Raw genomic sequence first — 26511 nt, 5'->3', positions numbered from 1 at the left:
TTCTCCCAGCAGGAAGTATTGGGGTGGAATCTGTGACCTTAGGACTTGTGTAACAACTGATTAGACAACACTAACCCTTAGCTGAAGGAGAGTGGCCTTTGGGCAAAATTGTCAGACCCATACTACCAGTCTTATAGAAGTGGGATTTCAAATGTCTGTGGTTGTACCAATTGTATGACCAGAGCAGATGAGAGTTGTAGCAAGAGATAATCAATATGCAGGACCCAGTGCATCCTTATGTACATCCTGGTGTAATCTGTCCAGAGGAAATAAGCAGTGAAATCCCTCCTCAGCCACATAAGGCAAAGCCGGCAGGATAACAGAAATATAGTGGCAATTCTAGCTGAATACACCATAGAGCTCACATGAACCAGGCATTGTACTTGTGGGAGCATGTTCCCATCAGGACCACAAGCAAATCCTCATTGTATGATGTGATAAATTAATGAGCAGATGGGAGTTACATTGTATCCATTTGTCTTCAATGACTGCAGGAAATGTTAAAAACAAGGCAGAATAGGGCAGGTGGTCATGAATGTATTCTGATGAGATTTACACTTCTCCTCAAATTCTGCTGAGTTCAGCATGAAACATCTCAGGTATATCTAGAGGCTGTTGCTTGAGCTGTCTGATGAAAATCAGTCTATTACTCCTGGGTTTTAAGTGTGTGTATAGGTCCCAAGTCATAATCTCTGTCCTGCACAAACTTTCCACTAACAAGACAAAATAAAAAAATTGTTTATGCATTAAAAGGACTGTTGTTTTGTCCTCAGAAGGTCCTTTAGTGCTGGCAGGAAGACTATGACTGCGCAACAGCAGGAGGGACCCTGCAAGGATATTGTCCTTCACACACCAGTGAACCTCCTCCAGCAAGGACACTGCACGTCCTGAGATCAGACACTACGATACCACCTTGAGTTTGAACAGTTCTCCCTGGGCTGTGGTAACTGAGGCAATCTATGCATTTAGGTTTCTACTTCAGCCTTGACATTTTTAATAGTAAGGTTCCCTTCATGCTTCAATTGTATGTAATGTTGGAACTTCCACAAGTCCAAACTACCTTTTACCCCTTGTGCTAGTAGCCACTGTAAGCAGCTGTGTGGTACTTGGTTGCTGGCTGGAGTTAAAACATGACAGTCCTAGAGAATAGTTTTTACTTTCCAAGATTAAGTTGGTGACATAAGAGTTGTAAGTAGTTTCTGGAACACAATGACCAGATCCTGTTTTTACAGGGTTCATGTGAAAGATTAAAAACTGTTTTATTTGCTCTCACAAAAGATGGTAACAAATGTAGCATATACACAAGTAGGCAACGTAAAATATTCAGTTGAAAGGTTCTTTAAGTTGCAAAATGGTTATATAGCCTCACAAGCTTTTGTTTGAAGCACAGGCAAATAATCCCACATTGCAGTTGCAGTTACATATTCTTATTTGGATTAATGAACAGCAAAAGACATACATGAGTGCTCTGCAGCCTTGCTTTGGTTATGATACTACTGAACTACTAAGCACCTGCTATTCATACCTGGTGCTATGGATACTTGGCACTTCTGAAATGGGAGGCTGATCACTACATGTAACAGAGGAGATTAGTTAAACATGCTATTCTGGAATCACTATCAGAGTCAGCAACATATGGTTACAGAAATCTCAGGTTTCAAGTACTAAATAGCGTTTTTCTGTAGACATTAAATGATAAAAAAAGAAAACGCTATTTCAAAACTTTTATGATTTGTTAGAAATAAACTCATACCTGGAAATACCAACTTCTTTTCTCTCTGGAATTGTCCATACATGCTCATTTCTCAAAGGAATGAGTTTATATCATAGCAGCAAAGAAGATTTTCAGAAGAAATCTTCTATTTTTCATGGTTTGCACATCTATAAATTTTCATCCCTGCATAACAGAATCAATACTATTCACTACAGTTATGTTTTTTCTTTTTTCTTTTTCATTTTTTTTTTATTTTCTTTTTTTTAATACACCTGTAACTAGTACATAGTCCTTGGTTTGATAAAGACTGCTATAGTCTGATTGCCAGAGTGATAAAATTTTAAAGCAGAAGGGCTACTCAGGTAGGACATCCTAACACACTAAACTTTCCACTCAAGCTCATACATCTCCTGCTTCAGGCACACTAAAATCTCTCAAGACCCTATACCTAATTTTTCTCTAAATCATTTTATTTGTGGTTCCACCTCATACTAGCAAAACATGTGTTAACTGCTAGATTTTACTTATAAGTGTACACTGGTCCTTCACTCAGGGGCAATTATTACAAGTTTAAAATATATTTTTACTATCTGCATCCAAGTAGAATGTCTCAGTAACTTTTCTTAAATTGAGATGGTTTTCAGTTCAGTAGGACCCGTGGCCCTTTTCCGTTCTGCCTGTATGGACAAAGAATTGGAGGACTAGAATGTGACAAGGGCACTTATTAAAACTTAAATGTGGGAAGAAATATTTCATCTGAATTTTGTGACACAATAAATCTTTTAAGGCTAATTTTCAGTACAAGCACATGAACAAGTAACCAGCAAGTAAGGAGATACAAGGCCACATCTCACGTGCACTAATTTTTTGCATATGTTTCTTTTCTCTGCTGTAAAAGTTGAGGGCATTTGAGGTAGTTCAGCTCTCTCCTACTGTGAAAACTTAGGCACTTCTTTTTCTCCGAGACCTGAATGTTTCATCAAATATGCAGTTTTTGTTGTTATCTAGGTGAGGTGGCTGATGTCAGCAAAGAGAGCAGTAGGGGATGTTTGTGTGACAAAGTCACTCCTCTTATGGAAAACATTCCAGCTGTTTTCATTGGCATTATCCTTCTCTCTGTGAGCCTGTTAAAGGCACAGCTCAAACTGTGCCAGTTGTGAAAAGGGAAGAATAAAGCAGCACCCCTGCAATTTCAGGGAATTTTGCTGTTTACATAAAGTGTTTGGCAGCTGCAAGCACAGCCAGTGGTGATCTGTAGCCCGTGATCTAGGGCTATCTATCACACACTCCTGCGCATGCTTTGCAAAGCACAGGAGCTCAAACTGTTCTTTTTTAATTTCCTAAGTGTCATAAGTAGCAGCCCTGCTACATTCAAGAGTGTGCTGTCCTGTCATACAAAAACACAAAAGGCTCTAACTAGTGTTTCAGCTTTCTCCTGGCCATGTACAGCTGAGTGGCGACTTAAAGTCTGTGAGGGGATGTATTAGCTGTAAGGGCTGAAGGATACCAAGCTTTCTCCATTGCTTTCTCCACTGCTTTGTCTCCAGCAATGGAGACAAAGGACTTTCAGGGTTGGAGCCTCCACCACAAAGAGGCAGCAGCTGACCAAGAGAAAACAGGTGACTTGGGCAAAAACAAAAAAGAGAAAAGGCAGGGAATCTGGAAGCTAGGGCTTTCTGTGCCTTCTCCCCTCTGAGAATGAGCTGCTACTCCTTCCTCTGCCTATAGCTCTGCCATCCATGTAATGGTCACAAATACTGAGAGAGCTGGATGGAAACCCCTCTGTGAGAGGGTGAAAAACCTCATACACCTGAAGACATGGCAAGTGCTCTGAAATAACCCACTGTGACTAGACAGCAGGGAATAAGGGATCCTTTACCTCATGCTCTGAACGTGTCTGGTTGCTGCGCACTTTTCCATCAAACCCTTAAGTCAAGGCAGCTAACCTTTAACCCTTAAGCCTGGCAGCTAAGGCAGGTCCTCCATGTGCTTTTGCTGCCATCCTCACTCACACAGTGAAGAAATGGTTCTGTTCCTGCTACAGTTTGTGACCTCTATAAATCTTAGTTTGCCCTGGCCATTAGCTCAGTGAAAAATGGGGAATAATAAATATTTATTCCCATAATTCCTAGTTAGCAGGCTGAATCCCTGTCCTACAGTAGCCTCTTACCAGTTGGGTTGGTAGTTGTGATTGTTTGATAAAGCTGTCTTTTGTGCTGTGAAGAGTTAACAGGGGCAGTTGCTTCTAACTTTCGTTCCTAACTTCATCAGGTCGTCTCCATACGCCCTCCTCAGCCTGGGAGGAGTTTCTTTTTCTGGGGAGTTGTCATTTGCAAGGAACATACATCCCTCTGACACCAAGCCAGGCACCACTCTTCAGTGTCACTTGAAAGCTTCAACGTACCCCACGGGAAGAGAGAACAGGCCTGCCTTCCCCCAGTAGTCAACGGCACGCACTCTGTAAAAGCCGGAGACTGAGCTTCCTGCAAATGAAAAGGTTAGAAATGGTCACTATAAAATGGTAACATCTGTGGTACTGGGAAAATGTGAAGCAGGCACTACTCCTGCAATATGTAAGTTTGTGGAATGGGCTGGGGAAATCAGTTCTGCACCCTACATGTGTCTGTGCCTGTCTGATTAAAAATTGTAACAAATTCCTCATGGCCAAGTACTGGCTTTTTTATCTTGTTTCACCAAGGATATCCTCTCTACTTACTAGGATTTGCAAGTACAGCTACAGGACTGCTTTCCTAGCAGTTCCTTTGGAAGAAGGCTGTGGCATCTGCAACACACAATTAGTAATTTCCTTTTTTCCCAACTTTTCTGCCTGAATTTTGTCTTTGGAACAGGTCATGTGGGGACAGGTTCAACAAAGAAGCAGAACAAGATGCACACAGGCTGACTGAAAACCCTCTGCTTTACTCAGAAAGCAGCAACACTTACTTTAAAGGTATGTGAGCTGATCTTCTGTGGTTCTACTGCTTTTTATCCTTGATCCAGTTCAAAGAACAGAGCTTTCCCTAGCAAAATCTTTGAACACACAAGCGATGTTTGGGGGTATTTTATCTAACCAATTGATTTCTATGTGTGTTTTAGTGTTTTTATTCTAGAAAAAAAAAGAATGCTAGAAATAATGCATGAGGAGGAAGTTCCTAGCAATAAGGACTGCTGAGATGTGTTATTTTCTCAAGCAGTCTTTTCTGCTGCTGTTGGTTTTGAAACAAACTATTAAGACTGGTATATAAAATTATAATATAATAGCGAATAATAATTTCAGAGATTTGTCATAGCCATGATTCAGTTTTTGCTTGCCTGTGTATTCCTTGCATTGCAATAATAGTGCTGAACTTTTATGAAACCACTGCTGATGTTAATACTTTCTCAGGGTAAGATAAACCCTTGTTTCTAGTAAAAACATCTCTCAACTGCTTTTTAATAATATCACCATAAGGCAAGGCTTTTCTGTGTTTCACTCAGCTCTCATCAGTGCTTATTATCAATACTTGTTGGATGGTCATGTTGCAGACTACACTGCATTTGCTTAAAAAAGAAAAAACAACCAACCAAACTTAAAACATCAACAACCACCACCCTCCACCTGCAGATAAACAAAAAAAAAATACCCAAACAAAACATCACTATATTTCTTCACTTGGATGTTTCATCTGAGTAAGCTTCTATTGCAAGGTGTGGTCATGCTTTTTTGTTGGGGTTTTTTTGTTATCGTTTTTGCATATTTCTATACCAGCTACAAAAGTGCTCCTTAACTCCTCAGGGACCTTGACGGGGCTGCAGCTCAGTGACTGGCTTCTGTGACAAGGAATCACCCATGGCATATTACTAATAATGTCCTCATTGTCCTACTTGTTGATCACTGTTCTTGAGAATAAAGCTCTTACGAAGAATATGACCCTAAAGGAAGGGATGTGCTCTTATTTGTGAGGGACTGTATTTTACTAGCAAGTTACCTACCTTCAGTAGTTACTAAACAATGGTTCATATACTTATGGGTGGCAATATCACATGATATTACCTAATGTGAGTACTCTTGCCATACCTGGACTGTAGACCCAGAGAGTGAATATTGTGTCTTTGGCATTAATCCGCTGGTATGCTTTTCCATCTGACGAGAATTCCACTTCAAATGTCTTTATACACCTAGAAAATAGAACCAGAGAGGTTTGTAAATACAACTGATAACGTGTGAACTATCAAATACTAGTCTCAGGGCTACTTCAACATGAAGGACAAAAATAAGAAATATTCAGTTGATTCATTCCTACCAAATGTAAGATGGCATGAATTGCCACTATTAGGAAGAACCAGGCTCCAACAGCCCTCAGAAAAACACCTAGACTTGCTGCTTTGGGTATGTGCAGCATCACAAAATGTCACACATTTTTCACTCAGACTCCAGGGTTATCAAGAATCAAGAATCTAGGGAGACTGGCTTGAAAAGTAGCTAAGTCACTGCTTCCTGAGGCAATCTAGCTGTACAGTGCATAACCTTTAAGAGTTCACCCACAGAGGGTTTCCAGTCGAGTCCAGCTTGCTGAAGCAAACAGTGGGAGGTCTTCTCTTCCAGTTCACATCCCTTACAGAGCTGTGCAAGATCCCACTTAGGCATCTGCTGATAATGTAACTTTTATCATGAATCTGTCTGCTATGCTGAATAAAATTCCCTCAGAAATGCCACTGAATGTTGGTGAGCAACAGGCAGATTCCTTTGAACAGGCAGCAAATGAGGCAGGGTTGCTCTTCACAATTTGTGCACACAGGCCCTACAGTTCATTTTGTCAGACAAATGCACTGTACTGTCTATCAAGAAGCAACAATTAATTAATTTGTGAACTTGTTTTACTCTGTAGGGCTTGTGGAAACTTAGGGAATAGTATATTGGTAACTCACTTGTATCCATTTTATTTTAAAGCTACTTACTTTGACTTTACACAGTCATCATCCCACAGCACAATGACCTGCCCCTTTGTGAGAGGGATCAAACGAACACCAGTCACCTGTCCAAAGACACAAGCCCATGTAAGAAAACTGTACAAATCAATCACCCAGGTCAAATTTCTGTGTTCATCCTTCCTTACTAATTATTTACTTTGATTTTTTTTCCATTGAGATCAGGTGTAAAAACAAAATTTGTGGCTCTGTAGCTTTTTGCAGCCTATGTCTCCCACTCATCAACCTTGCAGAGGACCTTCTGAGGCTCTGGGTACCACTAAGAACATGGGTAAGACTGAAAGAGCAGATACAGACACCTAATATGGAAGCCATGATTCGATTTTAGCTTGAGCTGTGAATTATTAACTGAAGAGATGTTGTCAATCCTTGTAGCATACCATGTTATTTTTAAAGAGATACTGCACTTTTCAGTACTGCATTACTAATTTCCCATGAACTTCCATTCATCTCAGTGGCTGCTCCTATCACTTGCCATGTATCTTGAATTATATCTTTGAGAGCATTCTCATCAAAACAGAGAAGAATTGTTTATTTACTAATTCTTACACGGTACTTTTAACAAAAAGTTAACTCAAATGGTCTTCTTCTAAGACTTAAGGCAGGAAGCAGTTTCAGTTTTGATGTATCTAATGATAGAATACAACACATACTTGATCAGGAGCTGATTTGGGTCTTGCACAGATGTGGATAAGAAAGACTGAGGGAATGGGGAAGTCTTGCTTCAGTGTCAGGATGCCAGCTTCAGGAAATGGGAACGGGCCTGTTACCAGTGGGTCCTGTGGAGCCGAAGAATATCGTAGTGAAAAATCTTTCATTACAGCACCTGAAGACCAACTGTTAAACCAGTGTAAAGTGCCTGTGTATTTACTTTAGGACTCCAAATTTCCAATAGAGTTGGTACTGCTAATGCTTACCGGCATCAAAGTTCTCCACACTGGGAGACTTTATACTCACCTGTTTTCCGGCTCTTCAGGAAACAGAGGGTTTGTCCGCCTCACAAATTGGGTTGATCACAAGTGCCCTTAGGCGCAATCTGTCACTTCTGTAACCTCCCATGGGTGTCCTTCAGGCTAGAGGTCTTTACAAACCATGGCCCCATCTCTTCCCAGTGTGGAGAGCATGCTACTACTAGCTATGACACCTACACAGCCGGTCTCTGGGGATGAGGCTGCACCAGACAGCCAAGAGCATCTAAAATCTTGCTGCTGTCCTTTTCAAGGAAGAGATGATGTCTCCTACAGTATCTAATGGGCATTAGCAATAGTCACTTGGTCACTTGGGTGACCGGGAAGAGAAGACAAAGTACTGTATGCCTTTTTTTGACATTTTCTGACCAAAATCAGAAAGCAAGTACTGAATGCGGACCCTGAAGGGAATAAAGACGACCTCTTCTTTTTAACCTGAGAGTCTGAATGTATAGGGGAAACTATGGTAGGGGGAACTGAAGTGACATATGCTCACATATGCTCCCATACAGTAAATCATCTCTACATGACTTTAATCCACAGGGAGAGGAGTTCTCAGAGAAGACTTACTCCTTCATTATCTCTATGGTGCATTCAGCACCAGTGAGGATGAGGGAAAACTGTTGGTCTCCCTGTGAGCCCCTCACAGTTTTCTGAACTTGCACTGGGTAGTTTTCACCTCAGGGAGGTGTTTGTTCTCTATTATTAAGGAGGTTCATTTCAACTCTCTAATGCAGGAATCTGGCCATTCTGTAACATACACAGGCCAATGTGACTTACTTGGGGAAATGGAACAGAAAGAGTCCAAAACTCACTCAAGATTCTGAGAGAAGGCAGAACTTCCCCAGGAGCAGCTGTTCCTCTTATTTTATGGGTAGGCCCAGAGTAAAGAGGTTGTACAACATAAACACAAAGGTATAAGTTGTGTATGAGCTATACTTATCTGCAGGACTGAAAGTGAATTTTTTATGTATATAAAAAGTGAATGACTGTGGGCTAAGGAAATTTTGACTATGGGCATGATTTCTTGTCTTTTTCACAAGAACTTTACCTGTACAACACTCCAAGCAAACACATAATCATACCTCAGCATCCCTTATTTGCTGGAACTGTTCTGGAGAAGGAAAATCAGGGCTTCCTAGGTTTTTCCACTTCAGAAAGGGATTGGTTTGGTTGTTATCCATGTAGTATGTCACATACACCAGCTCTGTAGGAACAGAAACAAAAGAAAATAAACTCTTCACTTGGATTTAAAGGTTAACAAGAATAAATTTATCAGGTGTGTAAGTCTACCTTTTCAAAAGTTTCCTAACTTCTTCAAAAGTGATTTCAGCACTTTGGAGCCTGACTTCCACTAGAAAGCCCCATGGCTAGCATTCTCTTGAGGTTCTACAATTTACATTTGCCAAGTTTACACTTAAAACTATTACTTCCACAACCAGAACTGAAATATTCATTTTGCACAGGTGCTGCAGGCATTTGTTGGGTAACTGCATCAACTGTACAATTCTATGTTCGTGTGTTGGCTGTCAGTGTCATCTCATTAAGGGAATTGCTGCCCAGCAATATCCTGCCAAGTACCCTGAGATCAGTAGTTTTCCAAAAAGATAGTGTTTTGGCAGCTACCAAATAAGCCAGGATCAAAGTGTAGGCATTAGGAATGAACCTTTCAAAGAAGAACACCATTATACCTCTGAAAATCTAGGAGTGCACAAAAGATGAGAGAAGTACGGAAATTAAATTCACTCTTGCAATGAAAGGTGACTCAGTAGAAGTTTTCCAGCTGATATTCTGTCCTAATGATCACTTTACCTGAGCTGTCTACATGATATTTGTTTACCTCCAAGTTTGGGGAAGTGGGTAGCATTCACTGTGACAGCGCTGATGTTGGATGAAGTCCTGTTATCCTCACTTGAATACATCAGTACTGCAGCTTGCCAGCTGTCTGAGGGCTGTGTCTCACTTGGTGTGTGCACAGAGGCCAGCACGCCAACTGTGCTGTTTTGAGCACTTTCATATCCACTGATCTTCACTTCTGCAAAAATCTGCTTTTCTCCTTTAAAAAACATGACAACAGTAACAATCACTGGTAGTCAGTCCTATGTCAGAAGCTGCAAGGTCAAAGCATGCAAATGGGTAGAGCATAGATTGAGCTATGCTCAGACTTATTTTACCAGCTGCAGCCTTCAGTCAGATCTATTTTACAACCACAGCAATTCTTATGCTAAAGAGTTCAACTAGCAACATGCAAACAGGTGACAGTGAATGAGGTTTTCCCTGTAATATGCTGCATGAGTCTTCCAGCTGCAGGGATTTCTTAAAGACAGTTGCAGCCTGATGGGATATACCCCCTGCATCACAAGAGGGAAGTACCAGTCAACAAAAAATGAGTGGTTGGCACACAGAGGATATAATCAAAGCAGTAAGTTAAATCAAAAGGATAACAGGCCCTCAGGAATATTTTCTGAGCTATCAATCTCTCTGAGAAAATTATGTTTCATTTTCTTAACACAGCTAGCAAACACAGCTAGGAGAACTCATGGTTTTATGAATAGTGAGATGGCTGGAACCATCTTTCTTTGACTAGAAACTTCTAGGTAGGATGACTTATTGATGTGCTCTTTAATCAGTGGTTACTATACCTAGCAGTGCCAGCAAGCCCATTGCAGTCAGCACTGGTTTCCGCACCATCTGGACGTGAGGTGGTTTTGTATTGTTCATCTGAAAACGTGCTGTCAGAGTCCGCTGGGTGAAGTAATGGGGGTAGTAGCTCAAGAAGGCATTGTCATTACTCAGCAACGAGTAGTTGATGGTGTTGTTAGCTTTGGAAATGAGCAGGTTTTGGTGCTGGATGATTACCTGCAAAGTCATAGAGAAAATGAACCTTCACCTTGGAGAACAGCCAACAAACACGCAGTCCCTGCACTTTTTTTTTTTTTTTAATCTTTACAGAATTCTGCAAAGAACTGTCACTCTGCCTTTTAAAAAAGACTGAAGAAAATAATTGTTAGCGTAAGTCTTGGAAAAACTGTACTTTAGGTGATATAACAATCATTGTAAAATCTCAAGTACCTGCATAGTTTTGCTAGAAGTAAGTCTCTGAAATAATTATCACTAGTACTCTTCATAAATAATGAACACATTTCCTTGTCTATTGCACTACAAATGATGCTCCTCTGTCTTGAATACTTAATTATTAATCAGGATTTACTATCTGAATTAAATTTAAATGGTTCTCAAATCTGGAGTTACTTTATACCCACTACATCAGTGTCTGTGAGCTGGTCCTGGATTCTGTTTGTCAATTGGTAATTTTTCCCACTTGGTGCTAACTTGGAATTAATTCTCCTGGTATTTCATTGGTTGCTATACTGCTCTCCTGCAAAACACCAAAGTTCCTAAGTTTTCTGTTTATTAGATTGTGCCTGAGTATCAGAATTAAACAGAACTTCAGAAGGCTGACAACTGAACAGTCTCACAGTTGTCTCTGAAGGAACACAGTGCTTCAGCTTCTATACAACCAAGTGTTAATTTTTCCATTGGATGTGACTTTCTTTCTCCCTTCTTATCACCACATCACTATAAACACTGTTGTTTTGTCTTGCAAATTCTCTGTGATGCAGTCAATGACTTGTTGCCTTAGAGAAGACTGCTTGTATATGCAGTCTCAGAGAACTGGAAGCCTTTTGTCTAATCAGGAGCAGCTGATAAGATGCATCTTTTTTCTGGGTGGCATACATGCTCCTGTGTTTGGGTATTACTCCTTTGCACGGAAACCCTTGGACTCTATGTGCTGTTTAAGGTAGTGGCTCATAAAGCACCAGGCCCGCAGTGGAAATTATTGCCATGCAGGGGAAGAGCTGAGCTTGCTCTGGGGCCAAGGTGCAATTACTGCAGAGGTGGGAATGCTGAGCATTCTCTTCTCCTCCTGCTTTTCTGGTCAACATCAGTAATTACTAGCAGTAATTAATAAGATGATGTGTATAGCCAGTACCTCAAACCAAAGAATGGAGTATGTTGAGAGCTCAGGGAACTTCTTTATTATACCTGACATCTCTTGATGAGATAAACTTATGAAGGAACTGGGAAATAATTTTCACATATGTGACGTGACAGCCAGCAGTACTGACACCAGAGCAGTATTACAAGGAGAGGGCAAGTGTGGCAGTAATCATATCAGATGGGTATAACTGGGGGACTGTATACCTTCTCCAACTCAGTTCTCTAGCACTTCTCTGACAGGTTCTCAGTTTGGTTCTGGGTTGGACTTTTTTTTTTCAGAAAGATGAAGTAATACAAATTAAATCAAGCTACTAAAACCAGACTATTCAGGGAAACCACTGTATCAGAAGGAAGATCTCCATTTTTAGCACCTATTAGCTTGAGTAGCTGTTTAAAAGCTAACTGTTAAGTCTGTTTTTATTACTGCATTATACATCAGGGGACACTACTGTGCCAAAACTACCAATGAACTGTCACCTTTACAACCATAGCTGCATAGGTCACATCAGCTCGCCAGAGTTGTGGAATGGACCATCCAACCATTGGATCTGCTTCATCATTATATATGGCAACAGAAGAAAAACTTGGAAACAGCTTCTGAATTTGTTGAACTGCTTCTACTTCTTGTTGCAAGATGTAGAGAGAATTCCCATCTCCCTGCAACAATATTTCACATCTGCTTAGTGGTAGTGAGAAAACAGTGCTAAACATACACATATAACCTAGAGTCATAAAAATAAAACATATGCTGAAAACACATTCCTTGGTCACCAAGCTGCTGTGTACCAACAAAATTAGTATTTTTACCTCATCTACTATAGCATGTGCTATTTGCATGAACTCCTCCTAGAATATAAAACAGGTAAGTTAGAAGAATTGCTTCCCTTCGGGAATTAGGCAAAGACAAATTTGCTTTCAGTTGAAGCTTTGTAACTGAACATCTTCAAAGTTTTGCAAGAATAGGTAGCCATGCCTCCTTCTATAGGTTAGACACTCATCACTATCATCACCATCTTTGTAGATCAGAATAAAATGTAACTTTGATTGAACTGATTGAAAAAATGGCTTTAAACTGAAATCTGACTAACCTTCTTATGGAGAGAGATGTAATCCAGCCTTACACCAGTCTCCCCTGTGAAGAAGTTGGTCCCATTGTAGCAATGACACAGAAGACTCCAGCACATGGGCGACTTGGGTAAGGGATGGAAGGAATCCCCAGGCCCTCCAAATTTTAGAAAAGGACTGGCTGCTCTTAATCCTTCTGAACAAGCATCATAATAGTTGAGAAACCCTGAAGTCCAAGCAGATTAATATATCAAAGACAGTACCTTAAAACAGAAACTGGATCTAAAACTACAAGGAGATGTTATAATCCTATTATTTGATTTATTGGCAAGACCTCACAAACTGGGACTACCCTTTCCTATGCACTGACAACACAAGAAGACATCAAAACCTAAGCTGCCTTCACAAGGTTCTTCTAAAGGTCTTGTATGAGCATGAAAAAAGCATGTAACTCAAACTCAACTCTCAAAGCATGCAACTTCAGTGAGTTTTCCTCTTATTCCACCCTTCTCTCCTTTACTGCTACTAACTACACCTTATAGCAAATTAATGAATTGCATCTTCTTAGTGTAACTCCCGTTTTGTTTCTTCTGTGCCACAACCCCATATAGGGAAATATCCAAGTAGGGAATAAAGTGCAGTCAGTAACATGACCTTAGCAAAACAGATTTGGTCCACATTCATTATCACGCCTGTCTATCTTACTTCTTTGTCAGTATAACTTAAATCTCACTGTCACCCCTCTGCTCACCCCACACACCTGTCTCACCTCACCACACTCAAAAGTGCTCCAAAACATGCTCACCTTTTACTGTCATAGACACATTGTCAAAGTCATGGTGGTCTGGTTCATTCCATGTCTCAAAATTCCATTTAGCCACGTGCTCCAATCCATACCTATCTGTAGGAGAGGACTCATTTATCAGTGAGCTGCATATCCAGACAATATTATCAATAAGTGTCTTATACACACAACTCTATTAGTTCGGCCTGCAGGTGAGGCTCAGCACCCAGAACTACCACGACATAATTTTCCTCATTATTTTTAATAATGAGGGAAATGTGATTTGCGAGTTTCAAAATGATTTCTCATTTTTAATGAAATGCACAAATGTTTGAAAAAGATGGAAAGTGAGAGGGAGATGACTTACAGCTTTGTGATTAAGTCACTCACCTGCCCTTAATTCTAATCCTTCTGTCTTGTTAGAAATATTTGAAGCTGGCATATGAGAAGTATTCAGGTTATCATGCTCCAGTGAAAGCTGGTAGTTTACAACCACAACAATATAACAAGGTTAAAAGTCAGTCCTTCGAGCCAGGTCAAATCTAATACCCAGAACACTCTACTCATGCTGGATGCTGGCCACAGATCAGTAAAAAGAGGAACTATTATCCCATGGTCTCCATGGTCTGTTTCTGGAATGTTTGTTTCTTGGTTTTGTGTTGAAATCCAGGGTCTTGAAATTGATCATATTACACAAAACTATTTGAAACAGCTAGAATGGATTACAACAGAACAAATAACAAGGCTTTTCTTTCATAACTTACCTATGTATCTCCTGGCCAGAACAGTAATTAAGTTTCTCCATTGTACTACACATTCTTTATCTTCAAAATCTAAAAAATAACCTGATGGATTCCCCATCAATTCAAATCCTAAAAAAGACATTAGAAAACACACTTGTTAATGAAGAAGCATCCTTAAATGGGTTCTCCTTCCTGTTTCCACATGTTCCCACCCAATTTCAGATTTGAGGTTGTTTATTTGTTACTTGTCAGCGACTATAGTAGTCAGAGCATAGAATTTATGTCAACATAAATGCAGGGCTCAGAGGAAACTTAAAACAGTGGATGTTTGAATAAATGTATGGGAAGTTATATCTGAAGTATCTGCTTCTCAGACCCTTTTAGGCATATGTCAATGGGTACAATCTTCTCTTCAAGAGATCTCATTTACAAGTTCAACCATCTGAAACTGCCTTCAAAGGCAATGTAAAACCATTTGTGTTAACTGCTGTAATACCATTTTGCTCACACATTGGAGACGGACATGGACATGATGTAAAGGCAATTTTTATCAAAACCAGCTTTGGAAAAGCTCTTTAAGAGTATTCTAATGATTATACAATATGGACAAACAGATATACCGAGCTGTGGAGGCAGGGAGCTGCTCTTACCTGGAATCAGCTTATTTTCCCACAGGTGATCCATAAGGTTATCCAAGGCAGTAAAATCATAGTTAAGTTTGCCATTCACCACTCTGAAGAACAGAGGTAATAAAAATTACAGCTGTAAATATCATAGGAAAGATAGGACTTGATTAACAGATAACAAGTCAGGCTTCCTTCCCAAAATTTACATGAAACGTGGGTTATTGGAACTGTATACAAACTTCCTTCCTCTAAAGTAACAGGTGTTCATCATAAGCAAGCCATGTCTCTTGACAAATCCATGACCTTTTTCTTTTTCAGCAGCAATATAATGGATCTGCTTGCTGAATTCTGATTTTTTACAGAATATTAAGATTTCTAACTCTTTGCTGAAGTAAAATTTACACAGATTTTATTTTTTTGCTTAAGCTGTTTATTCAGTTTCCATTGGATTACCCACTGCTGGGCCAACTCTTCTCACACTGCCCCATATGAAGTCTTTCTTAATGTACTCCTAATCCGCATAATACAGATTACTTACAAGCACTCCTTATGGATTTAGGTTCAGATGAAAAATAACTTTGTATCCTTCAAAGAATGCTGAATTTATACACACAATATCTGTAATTTTTACCTCATTGTAAGCATTTGCTTAGTATTTCTCCAGTATTCCAAGGATCTCAGGCTGCAAATCTTTCATCCAGCTTTGAATAAATGCATCTGAAGACTTAGCACATTAGGATGCATTCCTTTGTGTCAGGGATTCTTGCAGGAACCCAGGTACCAAAATGTGGGCATGCATGTGGATGGGAACACAGGATGATGTTCCCAGGGGATGAAAAATGGCATTTGCAATTTACATGTGATACACTAGAAGATTTGCTTTAAATTCCTGAAAGACTTTTCTTGCCTGGTATCCAGCAGAAACAAATGCAGGGTACTATATGGGTCAACTTCCCACAACTTCTGAACTTATGGCCTGATTTACTGAAATCTGAAAGGAATGGATTTTTTTGCCAGTATGAAGTGCCAAATAGGAATTAACAATGAATTTCTGTTGAGAACATTCTGTTAGGGTGACTTACTGCTGTTTGGCCCAAGAAAAAGCCTTGGCCTGACAGCCAAATTCTGGCCTCAGGACAACCTCAGCAGAAGACTTTTTAAGCACCCTTGACATAAGTCTAGCCCTGGTCACAGTGGCACTAAGTGAAGCCTTGGCAACCCCTCTCAAAGCTGATTTCTTCAGCCATGCCAGGGCACAACTAATTTTTCTGGTACAGTGCAGCCTGACCACTTCTCCTGAAGTCTTGCCTGCTCTTTCCTAGGCACTTTGCCTTTGCTTGGGTGGAAAGCTACACAAGTGCACTACAGATGCAATGCTGCCAGTACAATGGAAGGTGGAGAGACAATCACAGTTCTTGCAACTGATCAGTGCTAGCATAGCATGACAAGCAAACAGGATTAGACATGAAAAGGGGGGCCATCAACAGAGCTCTTAAATCAATGATGGGTTCTGTGCTGATAGTCACAACTTTTTTCTTTCTGTGCCTCCCCATGCATTTCTGAGTTTCTTTCATGGAGGCTCTTCCTCCGTGCTTTCTCATCAAGGAGAGGTTTCAGTGAAGAAACTGTAATAGCAGTTCCAAATTCTTAGAGAATTAAGAAAGGCTGACAGAATTGCCTAGGGAATAAACAAGGGAACTGTGCAACATGAAGAAGAAAACTCTCTGATCAGGATCCAGAAGAGGAAGACAAGGCAGGCAAAGTAAGTGTAACATAGGCCATATCCACTATGCCAGCTCCATGTGTTATGGAACAAAGCACACAATCTTAGCCCCAGCCTGGTCACACTCATTTACCAAAGACCTGAAGCAGGTTTTTATTTTTAAGGTGTGTCCTACTACCATGACAGAAATTGTAATGTATGCAGTCATTGAGTTTAGGATTCCTGGCCAAGTCAAATGGTGCAGCTGGTAAAAGACGCAAATAGCAGAAAGAAATTTATTTGATTTTTAAAATACTTAAAAGTATTTTAAAAGTCACTGTTGAACTAAAGAATGGCCATTTGGAGCCAGTTTTTGTTTTTTGGTTTTTTTTTTTGCTGACGCAGAGATTAAAAATAAAAGTCCTACTCTAAAGTTCAAAGGCAATTTTTTTTTTGCTAAAACTAGTTCTGCTCTCTGAAATCCATTAACTATTTCCAGTTGTACTCTGTGTTCTATTGAAATATTTGCTTACATGCACACTTACACTCAGTGTGTATAAGAATGATTAACTACATTCTTCTAAAAAGTTAGTAATGCCATACAGATAAAGACGAAGGAACTCGCATCTTCCTGACTTCAGTCTAAGGTCTACACAGTATTAGGCGAAAAAATATGCATAAATTAAACCTTTTATTTGATACCTGTACACTTAAGATCCAAGGACATTTACATTTTTCCTACTGCACCAATTAAGTAACACATTCAAAACAGGATGCCATTGACAACCATGACTGAGTGATGGTACATGAGATCTTATGTGTGTAGGTGTAGAGGCACTTACTTTCTTTGGCTGACCTGTCACTTTATAAGAATCTCTTCTTCCTCCCAAGTGGACCAGACAGTGTGCTTCCATTAATAAAATGATTGCTTGACTGACAGATTGACACTTCATCGGATTTTGATCTTATCCTTACCTATACTACATTTCTGATGTGAGATCAATGCATTTTTTTACAGCATACACAGTCCCGCTAGAATCTGGGTTGCATGGCTGCCTGCCATGTAGTGACTGGAAGCCATGCTGACTGTTGCACTTGAGGCACAGAAACTGGTACTATTTACACAAGTTCTGCATGGACAAGATTGGCTCAACTGCCAAGCCCTTGCCAGGAGTGCTCTGAAGACAATTTTAGGACACTGAAGACCAGATCAAAACTGTTATGGGCATGTGACAAGGTAAATCCACGGCTGAGGATAATAAATCCACGTTACGTTGCCAAAGTTGTTCAAAACATCTTTCTACATCTAAACTGTTTATGGAACATCATGAACCTATGATTGAGCTCTTAGTTTCAAGCTCACAGAATTTTACAGTCAGTTTTCTGCCTGCTCTTCTTCCAATCTTTCTGTCGTGGTTTCTAGACACCACATTTATAAATGCTCAGAAGGTTCTGTACTCATTTCATTGAATGTTTTCAAGACTGGGATTGTTCATTGTTTGCTGTCAGGTATTTTGAAGGTCAAGCAGCAATCACTGTCCTGTCTGTGCCTGGCTTTCAAATGTTTCTCCGCTCGGATTTTTCTGGGAAGCTTACCAGATAGACTTTCTTCATCTTCAGTCATTATAAACAACTACACTAAAGCACACTTACTGGCACAGTAGCACCAAGGCCCATGGAAGCACCAGGCCTGAGGCTGCTATATTCCAGAGACTGTTGCCTGCTAGTGAGGAATCTTTCCAGTCTGTATCATGGTCTCAGTTCCAGATCCACGTGCTGCCTTTTGGGAGCAACACATGCTGTGAATATGAAGAGCAGTGATGAGTACAGAGGGGTGTCTGCTGGTTGTCACAAAATCTGGTTGCTCCCTTCCTTGGAAAGGTTTGCTTTGTGGGTAATCCTTTGCTGAACCAAAGACTACAGGCCCATCTTAACAGCTTTAAACTACTTCCTATTACTGAAGTAAATTTTTTTCAAGAATGGAGAGAAATTATTTACAGGTGCACAGGTAGCACTAGATAGTTTGTCAAAGTGTGGTAAGATAGTCATGTTGTGCTTCTAATCCATGCCACTTTCAGCCTGCTCCCATTCACAAACTGAATCCTTTGGGAGACCAGAGGTAAGACAGCTTTAGCTGATGACACCTTGCATCAGAGCCAGATCTACTCCAGCTACCACAGCTGCAGATACTACTCCTTAGCCTACACCTATTGCTTCCCTCCCATGCCCAGCATCACAGCATCTATTGCTTCTCTTCAGCCCTGCGCTGATCCTTCCAGGAATACAGTTGCATGTCCTGGAAACCATGTGCACACACAGACATTGGACCAAATATCTTATCAACAGAGAAGAGAGAACAAAAACCACAGGCAGGGAGTGTTTCCGTTCCAGGTGATCTTCAGTCAAGTACTGAATCTCTGATAACATGTCAAGATAACTTTATCAGACTTTATTATAATGTACTGAACCATATCTCCTGGGATAGGAAGCCTTGTGGCTGACCCCTGTCAGTAGGTCACAGCCCATTTAGGAATTCAAATGTACCATGTACGGTAACCATCAATAGAGATGCTCTGTTGAAGACAGCCTAGGATCAAGGTTGGGAAATACCAATATACTAGAATACTACTTGTCCTCATCCTGATATTCTCACTCAGTTAGTGTGGTCTCCCTTTTGCATTTCTGGTAAACACAATTACTACACACACCAAAAGCTATCTAGCTTGCTTCCATCAATATCTGAGAACAGCTTTTCTTTTCTATGGCAGATTAGCCATAGTGGCTGGCTAACACCACTCCCACAGCAGCATAGCCTGCTTACATCCTGATTAGGAGCTTCTTCTTTGAAAGACTGCTCAACTACTTGCAAATGTAATCAAGAGGAAGGGACAGAAAACTGGCACAAGGTGTTAGCAGAGGAGAGATGCAACTCACGCCTGTAGAATTGTTCAGCAGACTATTGCCAACCTCACATTTGGAAGGTGAATGAACTCCATGAAAGAGCCACCTAAAAAACCCTTTTCTCCATTGAAGGTTTTCTGCGTTACAATCTTTGAGAAGCAACACGCAGGCTAAGAGACTACCCTGCTACAGCAGTATCTAGTATCTCTGCTGAGATAATGATCATATTACACAACACTATTAATTTGATAAAGATCTCTAGCTGTGTGCCAGACCGTCTTTGCCCACCCTTGTAAGAGGGTTCCTGCAATCACACATTCTTGTCCACAGTGTCAGGGTCCAGGATGTGGACCAATGGTAACACCATCACTGTTGTTCTTGATGAGTGTAAATATGCATGATAATTAAATTCCCCCTCTCAATACTAAATGAAGTGAAAACAATTCTTGAAGTAAGTGACTACTGTAAGGAGCATCCGTAGATACAGTGTCCCAAGCAATTGCTTGCCACCTTTCTAGAATCCATTTCATAGATGCCATTTTAGGGATCATAAAACTCCAGAACACAACAAGTGTCCATCTACCCTAGAAAGGAGTTTAGTGTCCAAAGTCAAGCTGTTCACTGGAAGGAAACAACAAACTTCCAAATGTTCCCACAATGGTAACTGCTGACAGAACAAACAACAGTAATCTATGCCATTTCAAATTCCTCCTGCTACACAGTCCTCCAGAAGAAATGGTCTTCAGAAGTACCCATCTTGGTTTTTAACCAGAAGAGGCTGTTAAATGGACAGGGAGGCATGTAAGCTTAAGAGGAGAGCATCTACAAGATGAAGGTGAAAAGCTCTGGACAGAAAATGTCAGCAAGTTTATTTTTTTCAGAAGGGAAACTTGCTGCCCCCCAAGTGCCTCTTACAACACAAAAAGATCCCGCCTCCTTGGTTTTTCTAATTACTTTTTGCAGCTATGAGGAATGAAATGAAGCCAGCTTAAAGGTCAGGTTTTCACAAAGACAGTTTGCTCCAAACCAACCAATTGTCTACATAAGCTTCTTGTTCTGCTGAGTACTTATGAAACCTCTGGACCTTAAAAACCAGATCCTAAGGGACTGTGAGCACTACTGAAATGATGCCTCAGATTATACAAAGGGCAGAATAGCTCTCATTAGCATCCACCTTTCCAGAAGCTGAGTTCTCAGCAGTTCTCGCCAGGTCTCTTCAGCATCAACCAAAAATCCTACTAGTTTGGTATTTCAGCTTTAAGTACAAGATCAATAACTAAGAAATTGGTAGACTCCTCTGTTATTAATAAACAACCATTACCCCTCCAGAATTGAGTGGAAGCTAGCAATACAGTACTCATTCACACTAGAGCTGTTTCCACCATGTTCTTGTTCCACTCACTCTCACTTCCTGTGATCATTACAGGTAAAGTAAATTGGCTCCTGTTCACGAAATCCCCATAATCCAAAATACCATGATAACTTGCTGGTTTTCAGTCTGATGAACACTGATTCTTCCTCTGTGGTGGTCCCCAAGCAAAACAAAGCCTGAGCTTTTCACAGGCTTTGCAGACCAAAAACCTAATTCAGAGGCTTTTTCAAAGACCAATGACTACTACACTAAATAACTCATATATTTCACCACTTCTGTGTCTATTAGTATTAACATTTCTTCTGAATTTGCTTCTCAGCTCTATCATTTGTGTAAGCAGAATTAGAAAATCTGCTTGCTTTACAACTATGGCACAGCTTCTGCACAGAAGCACACTGCTCAACACTTCAGTCAGTGCTGGCTCACCCTATAGCAGGAGTGAGTCAGCCCAGCAATAATGGGAGGCTGCACTACAAAATCACGGAGCCAGGCAGCATCCAGCCTTTGCTGATGTCACAGCTTGTCACAGTTAATCCAGCCACACAACCAACCAGCACGGTACATGCGCAAAAAGAAGGATGGGAATGAATCTCTATGACTTAGGAATAAACTGCTGCAAATATGGAGAATGCATCAGCTGTTATTTACTGGAAATCACTGTCTCTTCTACAAGCCAGCCAAGAGGCTGTGCATTCAGCTGAATCTTTTATTTTTTTAAAAATACATAAAAATAGAATTTACTTTGATTTATACAGCATCTTAATAAGCGTCTTTGCTCTTTGAAATCAGCAGTATTTGAGCTTCACCTTGCAAAGCAGCTCACAAAATCCTTGCTGTGATCTGGCTGAAATTCACAGGCACAGAAGTGCAAGCAAACAATGGATGTTTTCAATCTGATGCTAATCACGGCCTATGATTTTCCATTTCTTACTCAGCCTGCTTTTGTGAGCATAGTCTCAACCCTTCTTTCAGCAGTGAGCGTGCTGTGTGTGAGGGGAAGAGAGAGGCAGACAAAGCACCAACAGCTTCCTGTGCTGAGGTGAGTTAGCCTCGGAAAATAATGTTAAACTGTTCTGTCTCTTCTCCCCCCCCATATCCCTCTTCCCCTTTAAAACAAATTCCAGACGTAAAAAAGGAAACAGGCTATCGAAGTAATTTAGGCAAAGGCATATGCTATTTTAGTACCTGACCTCTCTAGACATGTGAACATAGCCAATCAGATCACCTAGATATGGATAATTCAGTGTTGTGAGACCTTGTGATCCCTTGTTCAGGTTTGTTACGTTCACATTCACTTGCAAAGGGAACAATTAAATAATAAGGTGAAATAGCAGAAAATGCTTTCAGCTGATTCTTCACTACAAATTTAAAGGCTTTGCAAGTGACTGAAAGGTTCAGTCACTGTATGTGAGATGAGTGATAGAGGATACCTTGCTGATTGAGTTTGTTGTATGAATCAGATTTCCTTCTGCATAACACTTGGCTACAAGTAATATGTTCATTGCTGGATGATGGAACTCCAAATAATGTCACCTATAAGCAAAAGTTTTGAAATGGGGTGGCAGGCATTTTTCATCAATAATGAAGACTAAAGATGTGCAAGGAAGAGAAACCAAATGCTAAAACTAGCTTACTTTAAGCATGTAACTCCTTTTGGCACTGCCTGGGAAAGCTGTCACTGAACTTTTCTTCTCCAGCAGTGACAGAACAGTTCTCTGTATGCATCCAGCATTCTAATTCAAGTACACACAATACTGCACCTTCCGAAATGAGCCTCCATGGTACATATTTGACTAACTGTTTTTATTTCACAGTTCTGGTATTATTACTCCTTCATGTTCATATCTTTATTTACTGTTTGTGCTCCATCTATTATTTTGCCTGCTAGCTGTATGAGAAAGTACACAGTCCAAAAGTATGTGACTCCAACTATATCACAGAACATAGCTTATTTACTGTTGTATAAATCATAATATTGAGGGAATAACTACCCTCCCTGCTGTCAAATATGCAACAAGAACCAAATTTAGCAATGCTTTACTTAGTGTGCTCTTGCAAGCACTTTGGTTCCTCATGCACATACTGTAACTGGACCTGAAATTTTGCATTAATGCACAATGTGTTACTTTTACCAGGATTTTAACTTTTTCCATCTCATGTTCTCAAAACTTGTTTTCACTTGTCAAGATATGTACTAAGGAGCACATAATGGACATGGACCATGTCTAAGAAAAACATGGAGGTAAATATTGAAGGTGTGAAGATTTGCAGCTAGATTTCTCAGCTGATGTGTATACAGATAGCACAACAGTGTCTGATGAAGTCTAGCACCTGCTGGACCTATCTGCATATCAGATAAAGTTTCAGGTGTATCTTTCTGTAACAATCCTTGATCCCCCATGGGCAACTTTATATCTAACTTGAATATATCACCTGTTTTCAAAATGATACTGAGTTTATTTTCCAACTTTCTAGTGTTTAGTAACTTCTGATGGTGAAAAGGCACAATGAATATGCCTTCCATGTCTTATTCTAAATCCTGAAGAATTTTTGTGATGAGTGGTTTCTGAGTATTACCGACAACGAACCACTATAAGCCAATCTGGAAAGAGCAGCTTTTAAATGGCATGCCAGTGTCTGCTCTTCACTCTTGGATATAAATATAATAAACCTCTTACAATTAAGGAGTTAAAACTAGCCAGTTGGATTTCTAGACAGTTCTCTATGAGATGCAAACCTACAAGTCTGTACAAACTGAGATCTGATAATTCTATTTTGAACCTGGGTTTGATGTTACAAGTTAGACTAGTGGTGTATTATTAAATATAGTATGATAGCTCTTACATCCCATGATCATCATGTTCATGTATTACCATTTTTCCTTCATTCTTCCCCCATCCTAAAAATCTTCCATTAATATGAACAATATCTCCCCTTTCAATATAAAGATGCATTTGTGTTTATAAAATATGAAAACTTACTTCACAATGCAGTAAGAAATCATCTGTTTTCTTTGCACCCAGAAATGGGTTTTCAATATCCAGTTAAGATTAGACAAAATTTCCAGGAATGAGTGAACAAGCTTCAGAATTCTAGAGAGACCATCCTTGCTACATTAAATTTCCCTCTAAGATATACAAATATCAGTAGAAACATTCTTCTTCATCAAGCAGGCTTTGTTTCTACAGGTCTGGCTATTTGGAGATGAAACAGGCAGGATTTTTTAAAAGGCAGGAAAGCTCTGGCATTTTACACTCAGTGCCTGCTGATTTATGTAAATTTTTCCTATGATATAAGATTTATCAGCTAGACCCCCCTCATGATTTATTTTAATAAAAATCCTTTTTCAAAGGACAAATCTCAATTAATGACCATTGACAATGAAGCACTAAGTGTATTGACAGTCCTACACATTTCCTGCCCTAATCTCATTTAACACATTAAGAGTATTTTTTCATCTAATTGAATTAAGTATATAAAACCCCTGATACTGTTTAAAAGACTGTAAAAAGCTGCGTCAGGACTGCAATTCTATTTGAACTCCACACAGTGTAACAACATCTATTAAAGCAGAATAGCAGAGATGAGTAAGAAGTCAGAGGTTACCAGCTTCTGTAATGTAATGATTGAAAGTTTATCTTTTACCTGTGATTACACTCTACAGGACAAAGATTTTTCCAGTGCTAGTGTTTATTTATACTATCTCACTGTAAACATTATGAGAGCGATACCCAATTGGCAAGGCCCACACTACATCATGATACAATTTCTAATCTATTCTTATAGAAAGCTGTGATCCTGAGGTACTGTGCTACTGGGTGCTGATAAAAAGCTGTTGTGGAACTACTGCAGCTACTTTGTGCCTTTGGTAAGTGCTAATCCATTGGTTTTGTAGTGGGAAGTAGAAAGGGGCTTGCATGCTGAATGACGGCCTCAATTCTGAATATACAAATTTGCATTCGCCTACAACAGGAACTACAGATTTTTTCATTTAAAAAAATCAATAACATGACTCTCTGCATATATATATATATAAATAATTTTCAGCTGCACCAGTCATTTCTCACAGCTACAGAAGGAACGTTTGATGCAGTGCCTAGGGGATTGGAAGGGAGTGGATGCTTATTTTCAGTACATCCATCTTTCCTACTAAACTGCAACCAAATGGGTCCTTTTTAGGCATATCACCTGGTTGCTATGATATAAAGGTAAATTACAGAGTAACTGAGGCTCGAGGGCACTTTAAACAATGCAGGCATTAGGCTTGAGTGTTTTTAATTCACTGAATTTTTGAACTTCAAACACCTGCACAGAAAGAAGAACATGGTTACTGCATTTGGACTATGTACTATTGAAGATTTGATGATTCTGTGATTCTAAGATTAACCATCCATATGTGACTAATTTCGCATTAACTTTTTTAATAGTTAGATTACCAGATATGAATTGTACACAGCAATGCCATGAATTTTTTTGAAATATTTGAAAATCCTCAAGTAAACGTGTCAACAGAGTCAAATATATTTTATATCTTTACATCATTTATTTCATAAGTACTTCTGTTCAATTCTGCTCTTAACCCTTTACAGTTTTTAAACCAATTGAAACTGTGCATCTCTTCATAAATAGTAAGTCACACAAAGGAAAATCACCTGTAAACTCAAAATTACTGGTCAATGATCATTGTTCTTTTCTACTGTAGTTCCTATTCTTAGATAGGTGTTTCATTGTAGTACCTATTTTGGCCAGTTCCACAACTCAGCAGCTGACAAGGAAAGACAGCACTTTTAGAACTCAGTCCTTTTTGTTAGTGTCAGCAGAATTCAAGCAGGATGCCAGAACCAGCCCACTCAGAATTATTGCTGGACTGAAGCCTTGATGAACGACTTCATGTATTGGAGTATGAACTCTCATCTCCACAATCCACTAATGAACCTTCTGTTGTCACTGTATTTGTATGTTAAGTAGAACTTGTTCATCATAAAACACAGTTCTGTCAAAATTATGTAATTTTCAAAATTTCTACAGAGATAGCTTCATTTTGTCTCTTTTTTCCTGTGTGGAACTGTCCTGTCCAGAGATATTTAGCCTCACTGGTACTGTCCCGTACTGAAAAAAAATATTCAAAATTATTATTTGAAGTTTCTTTCTTTTAAATTTAAGAAAAAAGTGTTATTTTTAGGCTAGCTTGAAGCAAAACAAAATTACAACTTATATGGAAGGGGTAAAGTGATAATGATACAATAATATCCTCCTTTATCTTAGGAGCCTGATATGGGGGAAAGTGCTATTGGAGAAAAATGCAGAAAGGTCTCTGTCAACAAAATTGTTAAGTTGGGAAAACCCCAATTATTCTGCAAATTCCAAGACTGCAAATACCAGAAGTAACAGAGTTTCCAAATACTGGACACACTGAAAAGGAGAACAAACTTACCTAGGTACTGAGGCAGATGGCACACACATTTTAGGAGGTCGCTAGATAGTTCTAAGAATTAGACAATAAAATGGATGCAAGTATGAATTTGAGAGACTTGAGTTTAAGTCACTTTATTTTTAATGAAGAAATATTGCAAGGCTAAAATCAAATTAACAGAAGCAGTGAAATCTTCTGTTCTGTAGAGCACAAATCAAAGAAACACACTATCTTTGTAACCACTGTGCAAAAT

The 26511-nt window shown here is 39.6% G+C and overlaps 1 protein-coding gene across 1 annotated transcript in view; it reads right to left on the bottom strand.

Moving 5' to 3' along the window:
- Nucleotides 1-1234: 1234 nt before the first annotated feature.
- The window catches only part of IDUA (alpha-L-iduronidase), a 45558-nt gene continuing 20281 nt past the window's right edge, over nt 1235-26511 (bottom strand). Inside the window, exons 3-14 of the mRNA XM_015653331.3 lie at nt 14895-14977; nt 14266-14373; nt 13523-13618; nt 12741-12943; nt 12130-12309; nt 10293-10509; nt 9491-9706; nt 8736-8857; nt 7336-7461; nt 6653-6729; nt 5772-5872; nt 1235-4197 (exon numbers count right to left, since the gene is read on the bottom strand). Coding sequence (XP_015508817.1) covers nt 4097-4197; nt 5772-5872; nt 6653-6729; nt 7336-7461; nt 8736-8857; nt 9491-9706; nt 10293-10509; nt 12130-12309; nt 12741-12943; nt 13523-13618; nt 14266-14373; nt 14895-14977 — 1630 coding nt within the window. The 3' untranslated portion in view covers nt 1235-4096. The remainder of the gene's footprint in view (nt 4198-5771; nt 5873-6652; nt 6730-7335; nt 7462-8735; nt 8858-9490; nt 9707-10292; nt 10510-12129; nt 12310-12740; nt 12944-13522; nt 13619-14265; nt 14374-14894; nt 14978-26511) is intronic.

The sequence above is a fragment of the Parus major genome, chromosome Z, assembly GCF_001522545.3.
Source record: "Parus major isolate Abel chromosome Z, Parus_major1.1, whole genome shotgun sequence".
NCBI lineage: Eukaryota > Metazoa > Chordata > Aves > Passeriformes > Paridae > Parus > Parus major.
This window is presented reverse-complemented; position numbering and strand designations above follow the sequence as displayed.